The sequence below is a fragment of the Takifugu rubripes genome, chromosome 20 (assembly GCF_901000725.2).
Source record: "Takifugu rubripes chromosome 20, fTakRub1.2, whole genome shotgun sequence".
NCBI classification, from domain to species: domain Eukaryota; kingdom Metazoa; phylum Chordata; class Actinopteri; order Tetraodontiformes; family Tetraodontidae; genus Takifugu; species Takifugu rubripes.
The window spans coordinates 10290515-10313756 of record NC_042304.1 but is presented as its reverse complement, the minus strand read 5'-3'; the positions used below and the strand labels follow the sequence as shown (position 1 = coordinate 10313756).

General features: G+C 42.2%; 2 protein-coding genes across 4 annotated transcripts; one reads left to right on the top strand and one right to left on the bottom strand.

The window, feature by feature from the left end:
- The first annotated feature begins 21 nt into the window (after positions 1 to 21).
- Positions 22 to 20693, top strand: psmd1 (proteasome 26S subunit, non-ATPase 1). The gene is made up of 25 exons (XM_029828245.1): positions 22 to 226; positions 810 to 853; positions 938 to 1011; positions 1085 to 1254; positions 1344 to 1552; positions 1635 to 1778; positions 2128 to 2354; positions 2562 to 2619; positions 2762 to 2890; positions 3007 to 3095; positions 3650 to 3728; positions 3803 to 3976; positions 4132 to 4243; positions 4495 to 4691; positions 5060 to 5155; positions 5684 to 5748; positions 11923 to 12037; positions 13935 to 14051; positions 14655 to 14757; positions 18542 to 18711; positions 18817 to 18909; positions 19150 to 19236; positions 19574 to 19735; positions 20317 to 20474; positions 20547 to 20693. The coding sequence occupies exons 1-24, from the start codon at positions 211 to 213 to the stop codon at positions 20461 to 20463; spliced, it is 2877 nt and encodes a 958-aa protein (XP_029684105.1). The 5' UTR covers positions 22 to 210; the 3' UTR covers positions 20464 to 20474; positions 20547 to 20693.
- On the bottom strand, positions 6439 to 15096 carry htr2b (5-hydroxytryptamine (serotonin) receptor 2B, G protein-coupled). Of its 3 annotated transcripts, none has more exons than XM_029828248.1 (4): positions 15003 to 15096; positions 9609 to 10185; positions 8042 to 8242; positions 6439 to 7856 (listed from the first exon to the last, which is right to left on the bottom strand). In XM_029828248.1, the coding sequence occupies exons 2-4, from the start codon at positions 9868 to 9870 to the stop codon at positions 6904 to 6906; spliced, it is 1416 nt and encodes a 471-aa protein (XP_029684108.1). In that variant the 5' UTR covers positions 9871 to 10185; positions 15003 to 15096; the 3' UTR covers positions 6439 to 6903. The 3 variants fall into 3 exon arrangements, with proteins under 3 accessions (XP_029684108.1, XP_029684107.1, XP_029684109.1); XM_029828247.1 differs by lacking the exon at positions 15003 to 15096 and adding an exon at positions 10511 to 10655; XM_029828249.1 differs by lacking the exon at positions 15003 to 15096 and adding an exon at positions 10511 to 10655 and having other exon boundaries at positions 7683 to 7856; positions 8061 to 8242.
- Positions 20694 to 23242: the final 2549 nt, after the last annotated feature.

The window sequence follows — 23242 nt, the reverse complement described above, 5'->3', positions numbered from 1 at the left end:
AGGCTTTGAGGGAGCAGCCTAGGCTGAGGTCCTTGGGCAGGGATTTGCGGCACTCGACAAAAAGAACTTGGCTATCCCCGACGTTTGGTGTTAGTGTTGATCGTATTTTTTAAACAATAGTCTTTCTACTTCTAACGTCTGTTAGAGAATTAGCAGAATTCCAATAGCAGACTCGGATCGTGGTGCTTAGTGGTCACTACATAAACAGCCATGATAACATCTGCCGGTAAGTAGTATCAAGTGTTTATTTCAATAGCATTAGCCTTAGCATCCTGTCATTGATTTAGCTGAGTCACACGGCTAAAGGATCCGCTATAAGTATAACGAGTTGGTGCTGCCAAACCCGGAATTGTGTGTATATTTTGTTTGGAAGTGTAAGACGTAAATGACCACTATTTTTGTATAGCGTTAAAAGGACACGAATCATAACGAAATGGTGTATCACCGAGTTTAATCAACGAAGCCGGGTTAGAAAGGCGTTCAAAACAGTGTTTGAATGGATTTACTATTATAATGATTCTTTTTTTAACCACCTTTTTGTTCTCGGGTGTTTTGTAAATTCTTGATGCCAAGTGGTTTAGGATTTGAGGACTTTAACGCCATGTAGTTTAAACATCTGAATTTCTCGTTTTTGTGTAGTCTGAGCTCATTGTAGCTACAAAGTTAAGTTGCAATGTCTCAACAACCCACGTGTGTTCTTAAAAAAAAAAAAAATCTATATAATACACCTGTTATCAAGTACCAATCAATGAACAAATTACTAAGGGCAAACCTTTTGGTTGTCCATGTGTGCTCTTTTTTATATAAAGCTGGAATTATTTCCCTCCTTGATGAAGAGGAGCCACAGCTCAAGGTAGCACAAAATAGATTTCTAATTTCATTGCCCATATATACAATTGTCATGCAAATTATATATTTTGATATGTTTCTTTTGCAGGAATTTGCGCTTCACAAATTAAACTCTATTGTAAATGACTTCTGGGCAGAGATTTCGGGATCAGTGGATAAAATGTAAGTTTAACAATTTTGGAACCCATGGCTCATCCAACTATATTTAGGATATTTATCTGTACTTACTTTTTAGTGAGGTTCTGTATGAAGATGAGACTTTTCGGAGCAGAGCATTTGCGGCCCTCGTGGCCTCTAAGGTTTTCTATCATCTGGGAGCCTTTGAGGAATCTTTGAACTACGCTCTTGGTGCTGGGGAGCTCTTCAATGTCACAGATGAATCAGAATATGTAGAAACCATCATCGGTGAGTAAACACATGTAATTTGTTGATCCTAGTTGGTGGTTATTTTTAAAGACAAGGGTGAAATGTTACTCCTTTTTTGTCTCCTATAGCCAAATGCATTGACCATTACACTAAGCTGCGTGTGGAGAATGCCGAACTGCCTGAGGATCAAGAGAAGAAAAGCGTTGACCCACGTCTTGAGGGCATTGTCAATAAGATGTTCCAGCGTTGCTTAGATGATCGCATGTACAAGCAGGCTATTGGCATCGCCCTAGAGACCCGACGACTTGACATGTTTGAGAAAACCATCTTGGAATCGGTCAGGCACTGTTTTCATTCACATTTGATTCAGTTGTAACTTCCAATATGTAGTAAACTCTTTTTTTCTTCTTTTTTTACAGAATGATGTGAGTGGCCTCCTTGCCTACAGCCTGAAGCTGTGCATGTCTTTGATGCAGAACAAGAAGTTCCGAAATGAGGTTCTGCGAGTGCTGGTCAAGCTTTACATGAATCTGGAGAAGCCTGATTTTATTAATGTCTGCCAGGTATGTTTGCTCAATAAAATTGTCTGCATCATTTTCCAAACTGGACTCTATCTATGCATTGACTGATTTTGCATGGGATTTTTGTGATGCCGATTTATTCAGAGAATTTTACAAGTTGTTATAGCCCCTGTCCTTCTATCCATTAACCCAGTTTCCATTTGGTAAAATGTGTGTTCACTATAAGAGTCTACGATATATTTTGTTATTACATGTACTGGACACTGATAGTGCTGGGACTAATTGATTATTCTGAATTTGCCATATTGATTGAATGCCATTTTTAAAATGAAGAACAAAATCAAAGACATGGTTCTCTCTACTTATTTATTTTTCCTTCCCATATTTGTAGTGCCTGATATTCCTAGATGACCCACAGGCTGTGAGTGACATCCTGGAGAAACTAGTGAAGGAGGATAACCTGCTGATGGCCTATCAGATCTGCTTTGACTTGTATGAGAGTGCCAGCCAGCAGTTCCTCTCCTCAGTTATCCAGAACCTACGAACTGTGGGAACACCTATCCCCTCTGTTCCTGGCTCTACGAACACTGGAACAGTGTCCACGTCAGACAAAGACAGGTGGGGAAATGAAAGCATATCGGGACATAACATATTTCAGCTTAGATGAGGAGTTGTGTATAAAAGCTAAAATAAATAGACTTTGAAACTGTTTAGACACTAATATTAGTGTGCACATTTTGGCTAATTAGACTTTGAGGTTACTATTACACAACTGGAAACAGTCTTGGTTCAGTACTTAAGTGATGCTTTATTTTGTTGCTCAAGTGATGCAATGGAGACAGATGAGAAGCCAGGAAGCTCCCCAGCTGGAAAACCAGAAGCGGTAAGGCCTTAAAATGGTTTTGTTACATAATCATTTGACAGTACGGATTTTTATTTTTTTTTTATTTTTTTTTAATGTAATGTTTGTTAGAACACTAACCTGGATAACTGGGCTTAAAATATTATTGAACTTTTTTTTGTAGAAAGATGAACCTAAAGACCAGAATGCCAAGATGATCAAAATCCTCAGTGGGGAGATGGCCATTGAGCTGCACTTGCAGTTCCTAATTCGAAACAATAATACGGATCTAATGATCCTGAAAAACACAAAGGTAATTTAGGTTAACACAAATACAAAAAACACTGTACTCCAGGAAGTCAGAAACTACTGGATGGAGCTCTGATACTTGAAGTAAATTTGGTATGTCCCTCTTTTTTGTCGATCCAGGATGCGGTTCGAAATTCAGTGTGCCACACAGCAACAGTAATAGCCAACTCGTTTATGCACACAGGAACCACAAGTGACCAATTTCTCAGGTAATTTTGGGGAATGACAATCTATGTTTGAAACTGGAGGATGTCTCTAATTATTTCACAGGGGAAACTTCAGTAATAAGCTTCAAGACTATCTGCCTGATTCTGCTTGTCTGCAAAACATTTTTTGTTGAACTTCTCTGCTCTCTATTCAGACTCATGCTTGCATCTGAAGCACTGTTCACCCCACACAATTTTAGCCCAGTTGTAGGGTTGAATACTGTTTTTTGCTCGTATCCACTCTGCGACGACTTGATCGTTAAGTGTGAACCCCTCTGAGTCCTTTCAGTAATTCCTGTGTCACTTCTTTCGTGAGCTATAGATACAAAATGTTGTTTAGAGATCAAGTAGAGCAGTCAGCTACGCTTAATGAAGGAGAGTCGTTTTGTATGAATACTCCCGTCATCAACCAGTCATGTAGTGTGAACACCCCACCGACCTCAAGACTCCGGACCAGAAGAGGGAGTTGCAACCCGACGACTCAAAAAAGTCTTGTAGTGTGAACAAGATTTTAGTTGCTACATAAACCTCACTAAAACATTTATTTGATTTTGTAGAGAAAATTTGGAATGGCTTGCAAGAGCCACGAACTGGGCAAAGTTCACTGCCACAGCAAGTCTGGGTGTTATCCACAAGGTATAATAATTAGCTGCTTTGGCAATAATAACTTCCTAATTCCAAAAAACTGATCATCGCATTCTTTTTTGCAGGGACATGAAAAAGAGGCTCTTCAGTTAATGGCTACTTATTTACCAAAAGACACCTCTCCAGGCTCAGCCTACCAGGAGGGCGGTGGATTGTATGCTCTGGGTCTCATCCATGCAAACCATGGTGGGGATATCATTGACTATCTGCTTGGTCAACTCAAGAATGCCAGCAATGATGTAAGTTTACTTCAATGAAGTCTATAAAAAACTTTTCTACAGTATAGAAGAGTTGGGAGATTACATTTACTTCGAACATTGTATTGTGTGACACAGCTTTATTTGAAATTATTTGTGTTCTGCTGTGTTTCTCAAGATGTCTTCCTTAATTACAGATTGTTCGTCACGGCGGGGCCCTTGGCCTTGGTTTGGCTGCACTGGGCACAGCAAGACAAGATGTCTATGATCTTCTCAAGTCTAATCTGTACCAGGATGATGCCGTTACGGGTTTGTAGATGTCTACAGAATTTTAATTGGCATATCAATAAACCACAGCAATAAATTAAAACAAAAATACTTAATACCCGTTTTTATTTTACTTTCGTGCATTTGCTGAGCTAACACAGTAAATCTGGACAATAATTTTAGCTGCTAATGCAGGAAAAAAATGTAAACATTGACACTTTGCATGAATAGTTGAAAGAATCAAATAAGAACTGTAAAATAAACCCCACTGACAAGTTTATGTAAACTCTCAGGTGAAGCTGCAGGCCTGGCTCTGGGTCTGGTCATGCTTGGATCCAAGTCAGCCCAGGCCATCGAGGACATGGTAGGCTACGCTCAGGAGACGCAGCATGAGAAAATCTTGCGTGGTCTTGCTGTGGGGATTGCCATGGTCATGTATGGACGTATGGAAGAGGCCGATGCTCTTATCGAAAGCCTCTGCAGGGATAAGGTAAGCTGGAAAAGCCATCAAAAACATGTGTTCCCCATAGCATCTAAGATTGCTTACTTTCTACCTCTTCAGGTCTTTTACTGTGACATAGATGAAGCTTATGCATATATTAAAGATTCCAATGAAATAAAGCAGGCATGATTAGTTACTAGTAAGAATTAAAAAGGATGTTTTAAACATCTTGGCATTAGGTCCTTGGTGTATATAAACTACTGAAGATTCAACCCCTGGTTTATGTACATTTCTGTTAACAGAAGGATTTTCTTTTATTCTCTGTGCCAGGAATCTGTAAGGGCTTGATGTATTAGTCATAGTTAAATTCAGTTGCAATGTCTCACAGCTCTGTCTTTCTTCACTGACTATAACAGGACGCCATCTTGAGACGCTCGGGTATGTACACAGTGGGTATGGCCTACTGTGGATCTGGGAACAACAAGGCCATCCGACGCCTGTTACATGTAGCTGTGAGTAGTTTCTTGTTTGCTTAACAATCACAACCTTTTTTTCACTGAGGGGAAAGAAAGGTCTGCTACGTGGGTAATTAAGCAGATTGCAACTTCAAATTAATTTAATGGCTGTTTATGTTTAAATGCAAAGATTTACGTTCCTTTTAGCAAATCGTTATGGCTTTACTGAGGGTAAATGTTTAGGTCAAACACAGTAAAAAGTTGACATAACCACCAGGGTATACTCAGCACTATCAAGGAAATCTGGCCCACTGTCATCAAAAGACTGTAATTCAGTCTGTGCTGTTTTTGAGACCAGCTGAGATTTGGGTGTGGAGCAACTCATTGACCTTTAGGTGGCGCTTCAGCCAAGCACAAGTTAAAAGATGGCGCAATAGCAGAGCACAAAATGACTATTGAGTTCAGCATTCAACAATATTCAAGATTATGATGACAAATAATTATAGTTGGAGCAACTAATTAAAACAGCCAATAATATTGGAATTCACCTTGCTTCTGTTATTCTAATTTTTTGGCTTTATCTAGGTGAGCGACGTGAACGATGATGTCAGAAGGGCTGCGGTGGAGTCCATTGGCTTTATCTTGTTTAGGTAAGTACCAGGGTAACGTGTGCTTCAGGGACTTTTTAGTTTACTTACCTGCACCATCTCTCTCTCTCTCACACACACACACACACACACACACACACACACACACACACACACACACACACACTTGGTAGTTCTGGATTTTATTCTGGTTTATAGATACAACAGACCGGACTCCACATATGCACGTGAATGTGTCAAGTTTTTTTTGTTCAAATATGGCCAGTTAGATAATCCTATATACACTGTAGAAATCTTCAGTACAAACTGTTCAGTTGCCCCAACAGAACATTTTGTTCATTGGACAATTTTAACTCTTTCTTAATCTTAATATTGAAATTTTGGTTTAGGAATGTAAGAAACGAAAGAAAATGGCTTTATATTAGGTATTTAGAAATGCAGTCATGCATTTTCATTGTCTTTTTCAAACCTTGACACTAATCAAACCTATATTTACTAATCAGGCTTAAGGGTAGTGACTGTAATGTAGATTTCTGCTACATTTGTACTAAAAAGGGCTACAGACTGCAATGTTTAAGCAAAAACATCTGTTAAAATAATTTTATTTCAGAATTTCCTATTTCATAACTTGATATTTGAAAATAAATGTTTTCTGTACAAACGGAAAACAAGATTGAAAATTTCAGTTTCATTCAGGTCAACAACATACTGTAATGTATTTATGTTTCGGTATTTTTGAATTAGGCATCATTAGGCATCCATACAGCAGAGTTATTTCAAGACTGTAAAATAATGTACTGCTTTCATCCCTCATCAGAGGCCTCCCTGGTAATGTTGCCACTTTCATTTCTCATTCTCATTTATAGGATCCAAGTGATAGTAATACTTATATTAAAAAGTTTGATCTTGGGTATATAGTGATTGAACTATACCATTAGAATTGTATTTGTCGAATGATATTTCTATCATTTCTATTTGTATGTTGTGAACTGATCCTCGGAGGTGGAACATTTCAACATGTTCATTTTTTTTCCAAGCATAACAATCACAACTCATGGCTACATGATGGACTGTTGTGTTTAGTGTGCAGCAAGTATTGATATAGAATAATTTATTTCAGACTGAGAGTATTTGTAAACGCCAGTCATACATTTTTAATGTTTGGTTTAGTGCAAACTCCTCTGCTTTTTTCTTTTTCTATACACAATTAACATGTTCCTCTTGCTTACAACTCTCAGTTTGAGTTAGAGCTATTGTGTCTAATACAGCACCGGTAGATATCTGTGCAGGTGCCCGTAGACCCTTGGAAGGACTTTGGTAGTCAGTTGTTCCGTTCTTCGTTTCCTGTTTCGTGCCCAGTTTAGAGTTGTCCGCCAATGAGGCTCTCGGGGAGATGTGTGTTAACATCCGATCAACGGTCGATGCCCTTAAGCTCCTTCCTTGCTCTTGAGCGGAAATGTTTTTGTAATTACAAGTAATATAACGTGTGAACGCTTGCCTGAAAGTTTTGTTGAACAGAGTGTAGACCAGTGGATTTATGCCTGATGACACATAACCCACCCAAACAAAGATCTCCATGAGTCGCCCAATGATGTTGGCATCACAGGGGGTGCATAGGGCAGAGGTGATATTGGTAATGAAGAACGGACACCACATGACCACAAACAGGAGGAACACTATGCCTAATACTTTTGAGGCTCGCTGCTCATTGGTCAGGGTCTGCATTGACTTCTTGCCCATTGTGGACAGTCTCCGAAAGGACTTCTCATCTCCCGTGAGAGAAATAATTGCGTCTGTATTTGTCTTTTCTTGTGTCCTTGCAAGGCTGCTGTCTGTTGTGTGAGGTTGCTCAGGCTGTGCTGGATTTGCAGCCTGTTCTCTTTGAAAAACTGTTGATATTATGGAGTAGCTAAAGCGCTGAGTTGCCTTCGACCTGAGCAAGTATACTTTTTTACGTAACACCCGGACAGTAAGCAGGTAGATGATCATCATGATGGTCAGAGGGATAAAGAACGCCACCAGGGATCCAAAAATGATGAACTCTTGAAAGGTATCTGGTTTCAGTAGGCACGTGTGATTACTGTTAAAGGTGATGTTGTTAGGATGAGGGTGGTTCCTTAGTCCCTTAATTGGAATTGGGATTGCAATACCTATGAAAGAACAAAAACAAGCGTTAAGTATTTTAAACATTTCCTTTGTCTACTAAATTGACAACTTTTGGATTTTTGACAATACATAGCTGCAGCATTTAGATGCAGTTTAGACCACAGCTGTTTTAACTCAAAGGATGTCTAGTCTGGAATATGTTAACTATAGGTTTGATTCATGTTCTTACAAATGGATATGAGCCACACCAGTGCAATCTTCAACATCACTTTGGCTCTGGATTTGTATTGACTGTGTTGGATGGGTTTCTTGATGGCAATGTAGCGATCCAGGGAAATGGCGCATAGATGCATGATGGACGCAGTGGAAAAGAGCACATCAAGGAAAAGCCAGATGGGACAGAGTGGCTCTGGAAGGGGCCAGTCAGCGTCTGCGTTATAGAGACAGAGAATAATACACATTATTTTAACAAACATCGTACAGTGCTGTGACACACTTTTAAGTCCGTAAAGAGTTAGATCCCGCTTACAAGTAAAGACAGATGGTAAGGGATTACACTGATGTTTGTTTTTTTTGTATGAGGAATAGCTTCACTGGAAAATTGAAAGCTCATTGACTGTTTATGGACTGAAAACCCCTTCATGTTGATGTGCTTGGAGATTGTGTTGAATGGCATATTTATTTTTCAGTTCTAGGGCTAATAGTTATTCTGGTGTCTGTTCCATGAACATTGATGTTGCAAAAGACTTTTGCTTGAAACTTTATATTGTTTTTCCCCTCATTTTGCCACAGCATTATTTTCTTTGCATTGCCGACTTGTCATAATTTGTGGAAACTTTGAGTCATAGTTTAATAGCTTCAAAGTTTAATCTGGAGGGCCTTATTGTTTCACAGATGCATGTTCTGTAAGAACCTCCCCAGTCCCTGTTGTGAATGCATTTATAAATATGTTATTTTACTTGTATGTATTCATTTAATATAGTTTTAATAATGTCAATGTTCTCTCTGGTGTCTAAATTGTCTAATAGTGCCCTTCTTACAAGGTGATGTCCAAAAAGTCTCAAGATACCAAACATCTTCCCTAACTGCTATTTTTTTAAGAGGAGCATAGTGAGATTATTGAAATCATTTTTGTTATCAGATTATTTTTAATGCGTATCATTAGCAACAAATGTCACAAGTATATAATATAAAAATAAATCTAATGTTGATTTGCAAAAAAAGTATTAAGTAGAATACAATAATGCAACAAATATAGGCTTTAAGCTGCATAGCATGATGATGATGATGAGAACAGCTTTAGGTGCTTAGTCTGTGCAAATAATTCTGCTGTGGTTTATGTCAGCTCACTTTTATTTATATGGTTGCAGTTGACATCACATTTATCTGACACTGAACATGCAGGCTTCGTTTTAACCATAAACCTTTAAGTCATTTATTAACTGACCCGTAAAAATGTGTTTTCATTTCACCGTTTATTGCACAGCATTAGCTTTAGAAATAAAATACCTTTTACCTTGGGATTTATTGCTCTTGTCGTAGAGGAAGCAAGATGTTTATCGGCCGCTTGTCTTTTGTTATATTTTATTTTAAATAATTTGTTTACAGACTGATTTTTATCTTGTGTCCCTCACAACGTTCATGCCAACCTAATGTGGAAAGTTGTCAGTAATATTTGATTTTGCTGTGAGACAAGGTTTTTATTTGACTAAGAACCTCTTGTTCTCACTGATATTTGTGTTCCTTAGACGGATCGGTTTTATAGCAAAAGATCTGTAAAATCACAACAAACTTACCATAGAGGATAGTAATGAGGGCAATGGGCATCACCAAGAGTCCCACCAACAAGTCAGCCACAGCAAGTGACATCAGAAAAAAGTTAGTAGCATTCTGGAGCTTTCTTTCAAGCCATACAGCAAGAATGACAAGAATGTTTCCTCCAATAGTTGGAATGATCACCATTACAATAAGCAAGGCAGCCCAGTTCAGCTCCAGCCCAGGATTTTCTTCTGACAGGGAGATGTTGGTCTGGACGGGGGCCCCAGCTGCTTGAAACATGGTGCTGTAGCTGTTACAGCAGGTCTTAGTGTGGGTTGGACCTCTGATCTTCTTGGTATTGGACACACGGTCAGCATGGTCACTTGGTCCCAAAGGCAAGGACACGGTATGGGTAGGTCAGAATGGGTGCTTCATTTCTTGTGCAGAGAATAAGCCACAAGGAATAAATTCTGGGGCTCCAATGCTTGTTAGCATTAAAAAAATGCCTCCTTCAAACTCCTGGCAGTAATCCCAAACATTGAGTACGTCCAAAGAACAGTTTTAGTGGGCCGGGGCTTTCTCAAGAAGTCACTGCTCTTGTCTTCACCAGATCCACTTAAAAGAAAAAATAAACATGTTTGTTAAAAATATTAATTTGAGTGATTAAAATAGCCACAAGAGACATTTATTATTGTAAATGAAAAGGCTCTTTCCTGTGCTCTGACATAATTGTTTCCACATTATGGTAAAGAAGATTAAGCTGAAAAATATACAAGGAGAATGGCTTAAGAATATAAAACATCACATGAATTTGTGATTGCTTTCAGATCCCAACATGGCATTTAGGATTTTCAGTGATGATCCTAGCAGTTGTAACATTTTAATACTTTGTCGTAATTCCACAATAATGGTACCATTCAGTGGGGAAAAAAAATCTTACCTTCTGTAAGTGACATCCTCACGATTTCTTTGTTGTCTTTCCAAGCTGAATCTTAATTTTCAGAACCACAGAAGCAGGATTTTTTTGTACTTGGGGGAAAATTGCAGTTCAACATCCATCGCGTTTCACTGATGGCACTCCTCTGCATTTAACCTCCGTAAAATCTGTCGCTTTTATATTTCCAACTTTTCTTAATAAGAACGTGTTGTTTAAAAAAAAAAAAAAAAAAAAAAAAGGTCCCTCAGTGGCAAACCTTAAATCTGTCTTTGTCTGAAGCAGTCCATGGAGTGGAATTTGTTTGGCTTCCACGTGTTGGAGGAACCCCCAGTCTTACTTCGCATCATCTGCTACAGTCACAGGTTTAAAGCTTTCAGATGTTGCAGCTCCTCTGCCCCTCACTAGCTCCTTGCCTCTTATTCAAAGCCCCTGATCAGCTCACACTCTCTCCTGTCTTTTCTCTCTCTCTCTCTCTCTCTGTCTCTCTGTCTCTGTCTCTCTCTCTCTCTCTCTCTCTCCCCAGCTTGTTTCTCATGAGTCAGGCTCTGCAACACAGATAAATGCCTCTGAGCTGGCAACATGCCAATGTTTCAGGGAGGTAATTTTCCCCAACGCAGCCATCCTACTGTTTATATTTGTCATTTTCTGTCCTCCATCTGAAGCAACTAGAGGTGAAGAATGTTAATGACTTGTTATTCTAATAGGAATCAATTCATTTTCCCCCCTTTCTGCTTCAACTCAAGAGTTTAACGTGTGTTCACGTTCCATCATATTCTGTAAATGTCACACAAGGTCAATTTTGTTTTGTATGCAGTCTTAAGTAAAGTAAGAGTAAGTAAACCCCCAAACTACTTTTTCTGCTGAAAACAAATGTGCTTTGGTATGATGTAGTGTTGTCAATCAATTCTGGTCACTCTCCACAAGTCAAAGTAGATTAATTTGGCTTATTTTGTTGTATAAATGTAAGCGTGACTGCCCTCCATGGGTTGAAGCCCAGCTTCTATAATCGAGATTTGCTATTGGCTGAGAGGGAGGCTGAAGATGTTTTGGACGCAGCTTTTGTCAGAAGCTGCCACTTTAGGTTCGATCGAGAGGCAAACGTGTCTGCACCACTGGAACAGATTGTATGATGGGGCATTGCAATAAAAGCATTATGAATTTGTCTAGCAACCTTATCATGAGTGGCAACCACATGCAAGTTATTATTATTATTATTATTATTATTATTGTTATTATTAAAGGAATATTGATATTCTGGTGCAAAAAAATTAGTCTTTTTATTTATTTTTCAGTATTTTTTAGGGAGTAGAATTAAGGGTTATATGAGGGTCTAGTAAAAAGTAGGCACTGAACTTTTATCCTGCTCTCTTATATTAACGGTCATTCACAAAAAAATCCGCCCTGTCTCTCCTCAGGACTCCTGAGCAGTGTCCAAGTGTGGTGTCTCTGTTGTCGGAGAGCTATAACCCTCATGTACGATGTGGAGCAGCTATGGCCTTGGGGATCTGCTGTGCTGGGACTGGGCACAAGGTGAGTTTCTCCTTGAATGATTAATTTTTTTGTTGAGGCTGTTTTTTGCCCGCTAAGCTCCAATTGAGAGGAGAAAATGTTTTTAGCTATTGTTGGCCTATTATATAGAAAGTGGGTCTCATAAGAAACAGTTTTGGTTGTTGGCACATTCCAAACAAATTTATTTATTTATTTATTCTAATTAAGCCTGTGTGTTGTTGCTGTTTAGCTGACGTCTTGGTATAAATATGTGTTATTAATTATTACAGTATTTCCAATGGAAAAGCAAAGAAGCTTCCTTATAAAGCAAGTCGAAACTGTTAATTTCTTTTCTTCAAATGTGCTTATGTTTGGTAGGGAAAAGGTTTTTCTTAATTTTCCCGCAACAGTTTTGATTAATTCTTTCAAAACCATCTTCTAGCTTCAAGGTAATCCGTGTCACAATCGAGCTAAAGAGATTCAATCTTTGTTTTTTTTATAAGTGATTAAAGTAAATAATCTTTGAAAGTTTTGCAGTGATTGTGATAAATACGCTCATCAACATGGTGCAAATCAGCACATCTTTCGCACGATTCTTTAGTCCCAGACAGCCCAGAACAACCAGGCCTCTGGCTGTTTAGATCCAGGAAGTAACAAAGGGAACAGAGCAGACCAAAGTGTGCTGCAGACCTGATCACTTCCAAAGCTCAGCCGCTTGTTTTTTGTGTTCCAGACAGCAAAGCTCACTCGTGAAACTTCACACAATAATGATTCATAAGTAGGTCACATCTTTAGAGGGAAGAACATTCAACCTTTTAATTCATAGTGTGGGTATGCACATGCACATAAGGTGGTTGGAGTAAAACTGTTTTTGCACCGCCCTCCCCTCTTTCTACTTGGATTTATTTTAAAGTTCACAATAGGCTAGTTTGAAGAAAATTTCAGCGCAGGATTACGAGGATCAAGCAATCGCATTATGTATCGGACTGCTGTCCTGATTAGGCCTGACACTAAATACCCTCAATTAAACCCCCTGACAACCTAGCAGGAACAGGATGTGGTTGACTGGTGTCTTGACATATCACCCTGTTACACGGCTGTCTCGGCCAGCTTAGACAGAGCCCCGGAGAAGCATGGTTTATTTTACCTGCACTGTCGCCATCCTGGTTTGTTTCTCTTTCTTACGAGGAGCTGACGCCTACCTCTGAGTCTGCTGGTACAAGTTATAAACATCAGACTCCAGAGATAAAGAGGGAAAGTGGTTGTCCCTGACTTTTTGTCTCACAGTGATCATTAGGGGAAAGAGGTGGGGTTTGTTGCAACGGTTGCCATGGACAACGAGATATGGATGACACTAATGTCATTAATTTGTGTGTTCTGGTTGACTAATCCTCAGTTCCTTTGGTGCACTGATACTCTCCACTGGGGATGAAAAATATATACATTTCACATCAAAATGGCAAAAATTTTCTTTAGCATAAATTTAAACTTGTAAAATATTATATATGACTTATTCAAGGTAGTTTTCTGTCTCCACTGGACCGTTTTTCTTCTCTTTTGAGGACGTTTCGCCTTCTATCCAGAAGGCTTCTTCAGTTCTGACTATATATGACTTAAAAAAATACTTCCAATTTAGTTCAGGATGTTAATCAGTGTTCTCCTGATGCGAATAACACTCCTCTTCCTCCTGAGTATATTTTGAATGTTTGGACTCAGCTTTTCATTCAGATTGCAAACAATACAGCTGTACATTTCAAAACAAAATGCTGGTGTATTTGATGTCTGCTTGAAGAGGGATTTTGAGGATATCTTCAACACAAGTTCTCATCTACAGTAGGCAGTCGGTGTCTAAACAGTGGTGGTGGTCTAGGTTGTGACTTGTTTATATGAAGCATACTTAATTTTAAGTAACCATACTGTTATGACTATGCATTGACAGGAGGCAATCAATCTGCTGGAGCCCATGACCAACGATCCAGTGAATTATGTCAGACAGGGCGCCCTCATCGCATCGGCCCTCATCATGATCCAACAGTCTGAGGTCACCTGTCCCAAGGTACGAATGTTTGATGGGAGGAGTTAAATGTGGTTGGAAAGCAACAAATACTAAGACACTGGAGACAAAGCTGTGGCATGGCAGAGTACAGCGTAACCGGGAAAGGCTAAGTATTTACGCAGCGCCCTCTAAAGTTATATTTACAATTTGGTAGACATGTTTCAGAGCCTCCAAATTTGCAACACTCCTTCAAGTTAAGTCTGGTATGTAGGATTGTGCAAGAAGCTTCTTTTTCCAACTGAAGAATTCCGTGAGGTATTACATGCTTGACTGTTTACTTCAGTGTGCCAGTATTTGTAGTTTCCAGCCTCCCCTCAGATTTGTAGGAAAGTCTTGTTCTTTTGATTGCTTCAGTGGTTTTATTTCACTGGTTATTACTCGGCTTAGAGCTTCACCCCGTGGATGGGCAAAAGGCCTTTTACAGATTGATCAAACTAATTGTAGTTTTTGTTATTCTGTTTCTGACATGAATATTTAATTGGCAGTTTGATGAATTAAAGATTATGACTAACCCCTTCAAAATCCTGCAGCACAGTTAAAGGATAGAAATGAAGGTGTCATGGAGCCTTTTCTGAAAATTGCCTCTTCCATCCACTTCCTTAGGTGAACCAGTTCAGACAGCTTTATTCAAAGGTGATTAACGACAAGCACGATGATGTAATGGCCAAGTTTGGAGCTATCCTTGCCCAGGGAATCCTCGATGCAGGTTGGTATCCCAACTGAATTAGAACTAAAAGCTTGATCGGATCGCGGGGCAATAAAATGTTTCCTTTTGCCATTTCTCAAGAGATCAAACCACTGGCATTTAAATTCACTGCCACGAATTACACTGCAAAGCGAGCGAGTTGAGTGAAGGGCAGGGTTAGGGACTCAGTTGCAGTGGTTAGCATCTGGTGAATGTATGATGTTCTATCAAGGATAAGTGCAAGCATGTGCAGTGAGTGTACACACCTTGAGTTGGGTTCCTTTGAATTCAGAACAGTAATCCTCTTCTGTTGACCACCCGTGTACTGCCTCTCTGGAACAGATCATGCTAAAGCTGCATTAGCATCTGACGTTCTAACCTCAGCGCTCTCAGCCATATGGCGAGCTGGCTTCTCCCCGGTGATTACTGCTGTTGGATATCCTCGGTGTTTGTGTGTCCGCGCAGTGTTTGTAGACACAACCATGCAGCGTGTTTGAGTGTGTGAGGTCCCGGAGAGCTGCACACCATCACGTGGAGAGCTAGCTCGGGCAGGGCACGCCCATACTCGCATGTACACAAAGCCCTCAGCATATGCAAAAGCACGAGCACATTTTCTCACAGTAACATAAAACCCTGCGTGCTCGCTGGGACAGAAACCAGCTCTGTTTAACACATGAAAAGGCGATACGGCTTCACACATAACGAAACCCAGTTCATCTTTTGCTGAGACGTTGTGATTTGTGACCGTTTTTTTTTTTGCCGGCCATAAAATGGCCCCTTGATTAACTCCACCCCTCCTGAGACAGCGTTTATGGTTATTTTGTTATGGGTAGATTAGACATCTTGGTGACAGACAAGACCTCGGTCATCAAATCAGCAAGGATTAATAACTGTAATAAACTCTGCAAATATGCCAAGATGACCGCGTGAGACTATCCAGATTAACACAGACAACCGGAGTCATCCTTCATCCAGCAGAGCCCCCGCCCCTCCCACAGCAATGTGCTCCATTCTAAACTCCACCTCTCACAATTAACACGTTCAGCCAGGGAAGACGAGTCTAGAGCCGCGCGCCGTGGCCTGAAATTCATATCACCATATAAATTTAATTCCTTCTCTGTATTTTAAAGACAAAGCACAATGAAGACAAAGCTATAGTGTCATTTCAAAACTCAGAGTTATATAAAATAGTGCATACGAATACAACTACTACTACACAACATAAGTGCTTTGTTTTATAGCAACCAAATGGTGAGAATGTTGTCAACAACCATTGTTCACTTCAAGAACAGGAAGAGAGGCCACATTCATAACTTATATTTACTGTTTGCGATTTGATTACAAAAATGTTTGGTTAGCAAACACACACCCAACCAAGACATCGCTTGTGCAAAGACTCCTCGGGGAAACACTACAAGCTCGCAATAAGAAAACCAAACAAGGCTACATGAGGGTATATGACCAGCTTTTTTTGTTTACTTTAAACTGATGAAGAAAACATTTCGATCACCTTGGCCAAAACACTAAATGTTTCAAAACAATACAAAGTAAAGTTGGAAAAGTGACAACTGAGTTTCCAGCTCCCCAGGTCTGCGTAGGGTCGGCGGTCCCCTCGCTGCATCGCTACAATGTTTGGGGGGTGCGTGACCTTTCTCTGGAGATGTCCCCACAAACCCCTGTAAGCTACACAGAGAAACATCTGCTTTGAGCCGGGCGCGATGACATCATGAACAAGCTTTATCGCGATTGGTTGGTGGAGTCCAACTCTCTACTGTGGGCCAGTTTTATCATTTAAGCCATCTACCCCATGTGCAGAACACCCCTACAATTGCTCTGGTTTCAAGGTCAGAAAAAACTTCAACTTCATCCCAGATCATCACATCAAGAGGAGTCGGCCAACGTTTGGAAAACACGTTTCATTTGGCAGAAGTGATCACAGTCTAATTCTGTGAATGCTCCTTAGCCAGGAACTGTCCGTTTCTATTACCCCACTTTTTCCTCACTATTGGATCCAGTTAATTATTTCGGTTTAAACATTTTTTTAAAAATTGTATCCTACAGTATTTTGTTTTCCTTAAATACTGCTCACCTCCTCATGTAAGTAATTGGAGAAATCGCTCCCCAGCTCCCCACAGGAGCTGTAGCCTAATATTTCTGTCTGGCGGTCTCACTGTTACGGGCCTTGCTTGTATGATCTCAAAGGTTCTGGAACTGTACTGGCTTGTGCTCCAGTGCTAAAGGTTTGTTGTTGGCCAAATCTTCTCTTTGTTCCATTCTCTGGTTGTAGCCAAACATCCAGGAGCAACTGGAAACATTGACTCACAACCGTTGTTTATGCTAAGATATCAGTGCAGCACAGCTGGATACATTCTAGAAAATATCAAACCACCACAAAGCAGTCGAAGAGGATGATGGATTACCTGAAAAACTGCTCAGAACTAACCAGGAACTAATGACGATGGAGGCAGCCAATCACGGCCTGCACGCTTGGCAACAGAGCCAGTGCTCTCATTATCACAAACATAATTGCAGCTATTGTAGATCTAGATTAGATTGTTTTTTCAAATGAACAGGAGAAATGTAATATTAATATTTATAAGTTTGATAAGAGCCTGATCAGTTTATCCTGTGTGAGAACGGGTTTTAGCCCAGTAAAGGTCTGGTGCTGACGGAGCCACGGGCAGACCTTGTGACTCATTCTGGCCGGTGCTCAGCCTGTCGGACTGGCCAGGACACTGGTACACATGTCGAGATAAGATGCCATCGTTATTAAATCATCTTAATGACGTAAAAAATTAGCTCAAGGGAAAACAACTGCAGAAGATTAAACTTGCAGGAGATCTGATTTAAACCAAGGGGCTGCTCCCTCCTAACCTTTTTAAAGGGAGGTTTTTCCTATTTTCCTTTCCTTCCTCTCATTTAGGGTTCTTTTGTGCAGTTTCTGTCCTCCCTTCTGCACCTTGACCCCCCCCGCCCCCGCCCCCACCAGACTATTTGGTCAGCTTGAAAAATGCCTCTTTTGTGCGCGGTCCAAAGTTTAGGTCGTGTGATCTGCAGCATGATGTCGTTTTCATCAAGGTAATAAATTGTGGATTAAGTGGAAAAACCTAATACTCGTGCAGCTTCAGCCCTATTTTCTAGCACGGAGCTGGAAATGATGTCCTCTCTCCGTGATAGATGGGCAGCACAGGCAGAAACACCACCTCCATCACCAGGTTGAGTCGGGCCCGTCTGGAGCGCAGCAGAAAGAGCTGTAGCAACATCACGCTCAAACATTCATTCTCTTGGTTTTTTAATCGTTTGTCCGCACCAAATGATTAATGTTGCCTCTAATTGCACGACATCTCATCTCTTCTAAAATAGACGAAGTCATTAATCTGCTAGCACGCCTCGGATCTTCAAGCCTACGGAGCTCCTTTGTTTTAAAGAGGAATGCATTGTCCACAGCTTCCTGCGGTTCAGCACCGGGTCCTCATTGGGCCAGCGGAGGCATAAAGATAAAGTTATCAGGGCGGAGACCGTGCTCTTCTTCGCCCTCTTTAGTGTCCCACCTTTCCATTATCAGTGCCTGTGTGTATTTTTAGCTTCTGTGTTTCAGCCTTCAGCAGTTTTAAAGAGCAGAGACGCGTCTTCCTTGTCCTGACTCTCTCGTTTTGTCCACAATGACGAATCGATGGTTTTCTTATCCTGCCGATGATGGTTCGGTTCAGGATTCTTCTCGTCTATGATGGTTGTCTTATTCAGATGTCTCTAGGTTAAAGATGACGTGGCTATTTTTAACTAACGGCTCTCTTGACGTGTGCAGGTGGCCGTAATGTGACCATCTCCCTGCAGTCCAGGACGGGTCACACTCACATGCCCTCAGTGGTTGGCCTGCTGGTCTTCACACAGTTCTGGTTCTGGTTCCCCCTCTCCCACTTCCTGTCGCTGGCTTTTACCCCAACTGCCATAATCGGCCTCAATAAAGACCTGAAGGTACCTGCGCCCTCAATAAACTCAACAGAAATCCATATGACTGGATGGATGCTGCAGGTCTGAGGCAGCCAGGTGAGGTTTAATGGCTCCGCCCTCCCTCCTCAGATGCCCAAGGTCCAGTACCGCTCCAACTGCAAACCCTCCACCTTCGCTTACCCACCAGCTCTGGAGATTCCTAAAGAGAAGGAGAAGGAAAAGGTGAGTGGAGGCTCCTGCCCTCTCAAAGCTGTTTGAATTATCGATGTGTTGCCTTGCTGTCTCTCCTCTTCAGATATTTGCTCTGTTGCTTTGTTCCACAACCCTTGGAAAGAGTTTGATGAGATGATGGAGTGTTGTTTATATCGTGCGTGAAAGGGTTTATGTTCCCGATCGTGAGGTGTGTTCGTTGGGAGTTTGCACGCCGGCGGTTTGGTCTTAACATGAAAACCTCTCTGGCAGGTCTCCACCGCCGTTCTCTCCATCACAGCCAAAGCCAAGAAGAAGGAGAAGGAAAAGAAAGAAAAGGAGGAGGAGAAGATGGAAGTGGTAAATATTCATCTCCTCAACACTCCCTGAAATGATTTATTCCAGTTCCTCATCGTTGACAACAGAATTAAGTTCAAGATAAATTGGGCACAAACCATGACCTGGGAAAAGGCTCCGTGAGAGCTGAGGCCTCCAGGCAGCTCATTTCCTGGTTTCTCCTCGTGTACAGAATAGAGGCAGGTCACTAGGACGCTGCTACTCTCAGCATCCTAAAGAGATGATGGCAAATGTTTAAAATCGTTGAACTGATGAAGTAAATCAGGACCTGAGGTTCAGAAATCCTCCAGTTTTTACCGTTCTGGGAGTCATTTTATCACCGATGCTGCGTCCGACACAGGAGGTGCAGGAGGGCGAAAAGAAGGAGGAAGAGAAGGAGAAGGAGAAGAAAAAGGAGGTGGAGCCCAACTTCCAGCTCCTGGAGAACCCAGCCAGAGCGATGCCGGCCCAGCTCAAGGTTCTGACCATGCCGGAGACCTGCCGCTACCAGCCCTTCAAACCGGTAAACACCCAAACCGCCGCGTGACATCTGAGGAATGAACCTTCAGGTGTTTACGTGCTTGTTTGAAGAAGCCTCCACAGTGACACACTGACGGGAGTTTTAAATAAATAAGCTTTATTTATTTAAATAAACCAACAACGAGTTCCAGGCTTGGACGAAGCGCCGCTCCGCTCTGCAGCTTTAGTGTTGCTCTGAATGTTGAGCACGTTTCCGAGGAAGCTTTGGTTTGCTTTCACTTCCAGCCCAGATCTCCAGCGTAACATTACCCAGGTTCAGGCCAGAATGGCAACTTTACTCCGGTTCTGTAACGCTACCTCCCTTTTAAGGGTTTGTTTGTACATCCAGAGGCGAGTTTAGGAAGTGAAAAAGGTTTATAGAGTGGCCGCGTCTTCAGATCTGCTCATCGTCCACAGGTTTATTGAGTGTCTGGCCAAGGACTCGAGTCAGGGTGAAGCTTCCTGTCAATTTAGCAGGAGAGTGGAGACTAACCTACGCACGTGTGTGTGTGTGTGTGTGTGTGTGTGTGTGTGTGTGTGTGTGTGTGTGTGTGCGCGTGCGCGTGTGTGTGTGCGCGCCACCAGCTCCACACGGGTGGCATCATCATCATGAAGGACACCAGCGAGGAGGAGGAGGAGCTGGTGGAGCCCGTCTCGGCTCACGGCCCCAAGATCGAGGAGGAGGAGCAGGAGCCGGAGCCCCCCGAGCCTTTCGAGTACATCGACGAGTAGCCTCGCTCCAGGTGTGCGCACGCCTCCCAGACGTGTAGATTTCGACATTAATTCATGTAATTCACCCCCCTCTCCTCTCTCAGGCTCCAGCTGATGTGGGACCCCAGCACCTCGGCCCAGCGTTCCCCCCCCCCCAACATGTTTTTCCCTGTTCTGTCAGTCAGGGAATGTTTTACATTCTCGGTATTGTATCATTTTCTCTGCTATAATAAAAACCCGTCTGTATCGGAGGCTGGAGCGAGTTTGTCTTTTCTGGTATTGATGGAATTTCTAGAATCCCTGGTTTACATAATCAGCAGCCACTGGTTGCCGTGGTTACCGTGGGCATCGTCACAAGGATCTCTCTCCGCTCGTGCTGAACGGGCGTGTGAGGGGAAAGTGCAAACCTGCCCCGAAGTGACGCTCGCGTTCTTTAAAGCATCACTTGGGTGGAAGTTTCCTCTGACGTAAACGCTTATTTGGGAAATTCCGAAAAGGTTTAATCACCACTAGATTAGATTTGTGAAACTTTATTAACTGAATTCACTTTTTCCACCTTTGTTTTCCACAGCCGATCCGATCACGTTTGTAGTTCTGTCGACATATTTATGAAATCGGCACTAAATATTGCGAAGTTCAAACTTTAAATAGCTTTTTTTTGGTGCGTTGTAACATGAAATGTTTGGATGGAGCCTCGTTTCAGCGCCTGAGTGAATCAGGAACATGTGAGGCGATTGGAGGCCTTTCAGAGGAACAAACATGTTTATTTTCCAGAGAATTCCTCTTTTTTCCCCAGTCCTGCCCACCAATCACCTTAACATACACATTCTTGGGTTTTTCCGTCTCCACTCTGATTGTATTCGGCAAATGAAGCTTCGTATGGAAAAGTGGTTTTGGGAAGGCTTCAGGGAAACGATAATGTGCATTTAAAGGTGTTGGAATTTCACTGATCTGGATGCTGGAAAACGTGGAGGGTGTGAAGGGAGAGGACCTCCGCCGGTGAATCAGCGTTCTGGCCAGACATCCAGTCTGATCGGCTCCTCCCGGAACATTCCCGGATATCGACTAATGGGGCTGAAATGTTGAGCGTGAGTGGGGGCACACGCCGAGGAGCGCGTCGTCATCGTCGTCGTCACGGATGATGCGAGGCCGTCAGGTGATGGAATCAGAGCTCCGTGAGGATCTGGAGCTGGGATATCCCAGTCTGTTCGGCACAGCTTTTATTGGATCGTCCAGGCCACGTCAGGTGACTCGGGCCCCCCCCCGCCCCAAATGTTCTGTGTGATGAAGGTCGAAGTCAGGGATGTGATCCACTACAGGGATCTGTTGGGTGTGTCCGGGGAAGTGTCGCAACTCTCCATCCATCCCAGAGGGGGCGCTGGTTCCATCCCAGTCAGCGTTGTGCGTCGGACCCTCGGAGTTTCTGCTGTTTAGGGAATGTCAAGAAACGGTTTCAAATTCCCAAATGATCGCTGCGGCGGATCCATACAAGGCAAAAGGATCCCGGTCAGAGCAGCCCCGGGGGGGGCGTGTTGTTCCGATGGAGAGACGGGTGGTTCGGCCGCACCGCTGTTAATCCAAACAGTTCGGAACTTCAGTCGGCTCTGTGAGTTTGTGGTCCGGGGAGTTCTTGGCCCGACTGGCGCAGCGCTGAGTGATGCGCCTGTGTTCCGTGATCAGGCTGCTCACAGGCCCACGGTGAACTAACTCTTCCAGGTGTGGATTTTGGCCTTCGAACATCTGGCTTTAAAGTTCCTCCCCGTCTGGGACACGACGAAAACTTTTCTCTTTTCATCGACCTGCATAAGCACAAGTGTCCTTTACTGTACTAAAAAACAATCCTCCTTTATCCGGCCATCAGGAGGAGGGTAGCTCCATGTGAGCCTGGTCCAGCTGAAGGTTTCTTCCTGTTAAAGGGAGTTTTACAGGCTCCGGGTGTCTGTAAAGTGCTACAGTAGAAGCTGTATAAATAAAGTTGAATTGAATTTCATCGAATGAATTTTAAAATACGTTGAGTTGATCGTTGAGTTTAAGGGGGAAAAAATGGAATATTTTCCAATTTCAGCCACTTGTGGACTATTTAATGGGTGGATGAATACACATTTTAGTGGCGGGTGAGGTGCTGCGGTCCCAGAGTAAAGACAAAAGCACATCTGCAGGATCCCTTCACAGTTCCTGTTCACAGAAAAATGGGCTGGTTGGTGGTTGGTGTCATTAATCTTCCACCCGTGCACCTGCGTTAGTGTCACATGACCTTTCTGCTCCTGCTGTTTAAGAACCCCCCCTGAGGAAGAGGAGGGTGATCTTCATCACCTCCCTCCTAGCTGAGAGGAGGAGGGGGGGGGAACAGCTGGACAGCAGACCTCCTCATGCTGGAAAGAAGTGTGGACTGTGGCGCATGGTGCTGTCACACACACACACGCACGCACGCACACATACACACGCACACACACACACAGAAATCTATCAAAATTGGAAACAAGAAAACACTGGAGGTGAGAAAGGAACATGAACTGTTAAATGTTCTCACATGACGACGCGCGTCTGCAGTGTGCGTGCGTGCGTGCGTGCGTGCGTGCATCCACTCTTCATTCATCGACAACATTTAAAATGTTCCAACATTTCCAGCCCAAGGACTCGAACACAATGAGGAATTGATCATCCCTCATCGGCGAAGGTCGATTAATCAACATGTTCCAGTTTTATTGGCAATGAGAAATAAACTAAACTTAAGTTAAATACGGACAGTTTCATAAACTTCATTAACTTAAATTTAAACTAGCTTCAGAGGGAGTTAAGG